Source organism: Lygodium microphyllum, chromosome 9 (genome assembly GCF_053477565.2).
Source record: "Lygodium microphyllum isolate KBCC chromosome 9, Lygodium_microphyllum_v1.1.10, whole genome shotgun sequence".
Classification (NCBI taxonomy): domain Eukaryota; kingdom Viridiplantae; phylum Streptophyta; class Polypodiopsida; order Schizaeales; family Lygodiaceae; genus Lygodium; species Lygodium microphyllum.
Genome location: NC_141143.1, coordinates 4,837,462 through 4,843,461, shown reverse-complemented (window position 1 = coordinate 4,843,461; position 6,000 = coordinate 4,837,462). Strand labels below are relative to the sequence as shown.

Here is a 6,000-nt window from a genome sequence, read left to right as displayed (position 1 = left end):
CGCACCTAGTTTTTCATATTGCACAAATCCTGAGACTACCAGCACTCTACTCTCTCTAGTCAATCCAAAGATTATCAGCACTCTTGTATTTGAGGACCCTCCACATAAAGAATGGAAAAACTCCACAAAAGACTTAGCAGCTAGTCCAAGGGCTCACCTCCCAGATTGGGATGCTTTCAAACTTACTCAGTACTATTGTGAAACCAGTATTGTAGGGCACTTCAACTTGTTGATTAGTCATCTACAGAACTATAAGATAGAAACATACAACAGAAACCACCATTGAGCAACACTAGGAATCACAATGCTTCTAGTAATTGTGTGCTTGACTGGCATCACTTTAAATCTTTGATTGGCTTACCTGTAAAATATTTTATTGCAAAGGTATTATATTTCTCAAAGCATGCTATTCTGAATTGCATCAAGCACCTCTCAAAAACAGATAGCTTTCAATAACATAAAGAGTATGTATCACTTGGAGACGGGACTTTTTTTGCAATGACCTTCATACAGTGTTGTGAAAAGACCCAGCCATTGACCCTCAACTTGAGGGACTTTAGTATTTATATTTGCAAACTAAGAGGAAGCATGGCACAAATTATTACATCATGAACAGCTCATAAATAAAGTAAGCGGCCCCTTGCAAATTGGAGTTCTTAAAACCAAGATACATATATGAAACCTTCTCATAATGCAGAGAAGACTGCCCTGCTTAGCAGAAGAATATTGTTGCCTAGAGCTTTGACCTTTTCAATTCAAGTTTTGCTATTGTTTGTAGATGGACTTCATCTGGCCCATCAGCAATGCGCAGTGTTCGAGCAGACGCCCACAAATGAGCCAGTGGAAAATCTGAGCAGACTCCTGCTCCACCGTGGCATTGTATGGCAGCATCGAGGATCTTCAATGCCATACGGGGAGCTGCAACCTGTCCAAAGTGCATTGATTAGCATATTAGGCTATACTCCAAGGGCCCGTTGTACATTATTTGTCAATTACCTTTGATAGTCAGCAACCTCTGATTATCCTAATCTTACCTTTGCCATTGCAATGGCTCCTCTTGCCACCTGATTGCCATGAAGGTCTAGCTGATTTGCCGCATGCAGCACCAGTAACTTTGCTTGTTCAGCATCCAGACGACACTGGTAACAGCAAAACCAAGTCACTTGGATTTTAAAGACACTAATACATGTGGCCTTATAAGGATGGCAAAAGAGTTGAGAGAAATCAAACACTCCCCATTCTGAAAATTCAAAATCCTGCTCGACTTGTAGATTGCTTTCTTGCATTATCTTGAATTCCTACCTCGGCAAGTAGGGTACTAAAGGAGCCGTGGCGAGCTAACGGTTTATTAAAAGCAACTCTTTCAAGAGCTCTCTTTCTCATCAACTCAATCCCACGTTCGGCAGCACCAACAAGTCGCATGCAATGATGCAATCGTCCTGGTCCAAGTCTTCCCTGATAGAGCAGAAGGGGTATCCTTTGAAAACATCATTCTGTGCATGCAAACCAACTGCTACGAAACTAAAAGCCTCACCTGAGCGATCTCAAACCCACGGCCTTCCCCTAGGAGAAGATTTTTTGCAGACACACGAACATTTTCAAAGATCACCTCAGCATGACCATGGGGGGCATCATCAAAACCAAACACAGTCAAAGGTCTTACAATTTTCACCCCAGGAGTATTGATGTCAACTAGTATCATGGATTGTTGCTTGTGCAGAGAAGCCTTTGGATCAGTCTTACCCTGATAACCAGTAGTAAGAATCAGCGCCCATGTTTGTCAAGAAACAACATCGAAATAGGGGCACCCTCTTGCCTTTAGAGCTTACCATCACAATAAGCACTTTACATCTTGGATCCATAGCACCACTTGTCCACCACTTATGACCATTTATAACATAATTATCTCCTTCCCTGCATTGAAACAAAGACAATCTTCAGATATTTCAATAGACAACAGAAGTACCATCCAAATTAAATATGTTGATGATTGCTGAAATCTAAACCTGGTAATAGAGCATGCAATATTTGTTGCATCTGATGATGCAACCTCTGGTTCAGTCATGGCAAACCCCGACCGAATAGTACCCTCCAGTAAAGGTTTCAGCCAGGTGGTTTGCTGCTCTGGGCTTCCATACCTCAGTAAAACCTACAGAAATAGTACCAAAAAAATTAACCTCCACTTCAGCATGTTGTCTTAACAAGCTCTGCAGGTATCCATGTATATAGAGCACTGCAGCCACATATATGCCATCTACTCAGTTGGACATATATCTAAGCAAAGAATCACGAGATCAAACCTCCATATTGCCAGTATCAGGAGCATTACAGTTGAAAATTTGAGGCGCCAATAAAGAGTGGCCCATTATTTCACAAAGATGTGCATACTCCAGATTACTCAAGCCAGCTCCAAGTAGTCTGTCATTCTCTGCATGAGAACAGACACTACCAGAAAATACTTTTGACGCCAGTGCTGCACTATCAATCTGCATGAAAAATGACATTTGTATTTTAAGTCCATTTCAGTTTAGCAAAAATGCTTAGATACTTCTCACATCTCTCTCAGTGTTAATCTGTTCCGCCAATAATCACTACATATCTCATCCTACAATAATAACTGTCCATCCTCCAAACAATGCTGGGCTAACCAAATTCATGAAATCCCAAAAATATGCACTCTAAATTGACATATAAAGAGAGTGGCATAGAACATACAGGAATCCATAAGTTCCATAGGCCTTCCCCCTTGGCCAAGTGTTGAAGTTTCTCTTCTAACGGATGCACTGTCCAGCGCATTTTTGACTGAGCATGAGCAGTAAACAATGGTTCATTTGGATAAATATATTTATCCATGAACCTAAGTAGCTTCCTCATTAATTCTTTCACCCTTTTAGAAGGAGCAAAGCCTCTCAAATCCCCTTGCCCTTCATCAGAGAGTAAATCTGAACCTGAAAGGAAAAGTGCCCAATATTTTAATACAAAGCAGCTGCATTCTAGTTCTAGTATAGATTATAGAGAATGGAAATGACGTGACAGATGAGGTAATGAGGCAAGGGCGAGAAATGCTGGCATGTGCTGAAGTACACAAATATGTTGTGCAAGGAATAAATGAGAGTTCAGCATAACATCTGATCAGTATGTCTCAATAAAATGACATTACATCTACTTGTCTGTTCATTTTAGAGTTATATATATATATATATATATATATATATATATATATATATATATATATATATATATATATGACACATTTAAAAAACTAATGTGACAAATAAGGTAATGAGACAAGGGAGGAAGAAATGATGGCATGTGCTGAAGCACACAAATATGTTGCGCAAGAAATAAATGAGAGTTCAGCATAACATCTGATCAGTATGTCTCAATAAAATGACATTACATCTACTTTGTTCATTTCAGAATGAGAGAGAGAGAGAGAGAGAGAGATGTATGACACATTTAATAAACTAATGCAAACAAACACAACGATGAGAACTTTGAAGCAATGAAATGATTACTTCTTCAATACTCACCAAATGCAACTTGCTAGAATTGAGCCTATCCCAAAGGACTGCACAATCCATGGGTGAACCAATAGTGGGACCCTCCATGGGCCGAGGAATAGGGGTAGTGACAAAGGCCCAAAGATCAAAGGTATCAAGAATACCCTCTACTTTGCAAGACCAAAGGGAGTAAAGATCCGTCCAAACGATTTTCTTTGGGTAGAGAAGGAAGAATAGGTGTCATCATAGGCATCCCACGGCCAAAAGGATGGGCCCTATGGGAGACATGAAGAGAGGGAGGAGGAAATGGTTCCTCCGATCTTTGTGACTTGTCAAGAGAAGGTTCCCATTCATAATGGGGCTCAAACCTCCAATCTTCACCAGGATCATACCGCCTACCAAAAGGGAATGTGAATAGACTCCTCATCTTAGTCATCAAAGCCTTGGAACGAATGATATTCAATGTCTCTAGACCTACAAACACACTAAATCTATTGCCTTTGGCTGTAGAAGAACCCAAATGGAGAGAATAATCAGCTACACCTACAAGAAATGCCATTATGCATGAATTTACATACATGAAGTGTGGAAACATTATGTATCTAAACATCAAGGCTAGAACTTGCCATTATAGAGGTCTTACCTTGATTAGTGCGACTTCCAAGATAGGGTCTAACTCCTTACAAGTTGACTACTAAGTTTACACTTGGCACACAAAATAAAAAACTAAATTGTATTGCTAGTGAAATTATTACAATGAAAAAGACCTACAAGTCTAATCTAGACAAAGATTGTCCACAAAGATGAATGACATCCATATATGTTTGTGGGTTCTTATTTTACGATTGAAATGCTTCATTACAAGTTCCTTGTGGTATTTTTGAATTCCTAGACATGCCTTGCTCAACAAAGGAGACTACCAATCTCAAAAAAAAAAGAGAAAAAGAAGTACAATCCATGTTGAGGAGTCTAATCCAAGGAGGAAGACCAAGCCAAAGAATATCATTCTTGTTGCCTTCCTAGAGTCCTATGATTTGGTGGAGCTCATGACCAAGGCTATAGACCGTCCTACAGCCCATGATGCCTCCAAGCTTTCTGCTAATGAGAAAGGTATAGGCACATTAGGACAAAATGAATGCCTGCATCCCCTCTTTTCTCTTTCTCTCTTGCACTCCAGCTCTTATTGCTCACATCAACCACTTGATCATGGCTCTGTTAGCAGTCATGTTTGTCATGCTTTGTCATCTACTGCCTATGAGCCTCCATTTGAGTCAAATGAGGACTTTTGGAGCTCTGACATGTTTGTCATGTGTTTGATGTGGGAGGCTATTCACTCTAAAGTGGCTGTCTAAGTGCATTTCTATGCATTTCTTTTGTTTGTCGGGTTCTAGTGTATTTTCCATGTGTAGTTTCTACATTTCCCAAGTTGTCCATACCTACCAGACATTGTCCTTGCCAATTGGGATTTTTTGCTGGACATTTTGCATTTTTCAGGCATTTATTGTGCCACGACCTGCATTAAATGCTGGTCGGCCAGTATTTACCGCATTTCAAACCACAAGTCAATCAATTTAGGGATTTTGTGCATAGAAACAAGGGACGGAGAACGGGAACAGGGTCGGGGATAGGGACGGGGGTCAGCCAAAACCAGGGAACGGGGACAGGCGGGGAACAGCATATTTAAAAAATGCATTTTCACATATAAAACGTTTTCAGCTCATCACATTGGACTCTACTGCAATGAAATATATAAACAAGCACAGTTTGAGCTTTAAAAACATCATCTTTCATTGAATTTTATCAGCTTATCCCATGACGAACATGAGATGAGCAAATGACAAATACAAACCATATGGATAAACTTTAACAATCAATGTATTACAAAAGAGCATGCGTCCAAACTCCACTGTGCCCTGTCATTGTTCATGTGACATGAAAGCTTAAGAGTTCAAACTTCAAACTTCAAACTTCAAAGATAGGAACTAAAAACAAATGTTCAAGGAGAAAAAGAGTGAACATTGAGTAGTAAAAGATGAAAGACTAAAGTAGCTTTATCATTCATGACATCATGTAGGCCCTAGGGCGTAGGCAACAGCCAGCTAGCTGCTAGGCTGTAATCAGCCATAAAGCAATATATGGCCGATGAACTTTAGTATTGAATTAGCCCAAATCTAGAGGAAATTATCATCATCTGCAACAAAATGAGCATCTACAAGCTGTGGCAATAGGTCATGACATCATATACGCAGCTGGCAGTTGGATACCAAGCTATAACCAGCCATAAACTTGGAACCAACATGCAAAATGAACTCTAGCAAGGAATAAGGCCAAATCTAGAGGGAATCATCATCATCTCTAGCAAAATGCACATCTGCAACTCTTGAAGTGCTAGCCTCATGATCATGGGTGCCATGCATAGTCTCCATATAACGAGTATGCTCCTCCTCGTGCTCCATCTCCCACTGGGTAAATGGATCGGCTTGTGATGTAACACTTC

At 40.1% G+C, this 6,000-nt stretch overlaps 1 protein-coding gene across 1 annotated transcript in view; it reads right to left on the bottom strand.

The window, feature by feature from the left end:
• Positions 1 to 387: 387 nt before the first annotated feature.
• Positions 388 to 6,000, bottom strand: part of IBR3 (acyl-CoA dehydrogenase-like protein) — a 47,383-nt gene continuing 41,770 nt past the window's right edge. Inside the window, exons 10-17 of the mRNA XM_087684276.1 lie at positions 2,716 to 2,948; positions 2,301 to 2,486; positions 2,007 to 2,149; positions 1,830 to 1,914; positions 1,535 to 1,744; positions 1,303 to 1,455; positions 1,035 to 1,139; positions 388 to 925 (exon numbers count right to left, since the gene is read on the bottom strand). Of these exons, the coding sequence (XP_087540402.1) occupies positions 734 to 925; positions 1,035 to 1,139; positions 1,303 to 1,455; positions 1,535 to 1,744; positions 1,830 to 1,914; positions 2,007 to 2,149; positions 2,301 to 2,486; positions 2,716 to 2,948 (1,307 nt within the window). The 3' untranslated portion in view covers positions 388 to 733. The remainder of the gene's footprint in view (positions 926 to 1,034; positions 1,140 to 1,302; positions 1,456 to 1,534; positions 1,745 to 1,829; positions 1,915 to 2,006; positions 2,150 to 2,300; positions 2,487 to 2,715; positions 2,949 to 6,000) is intronic.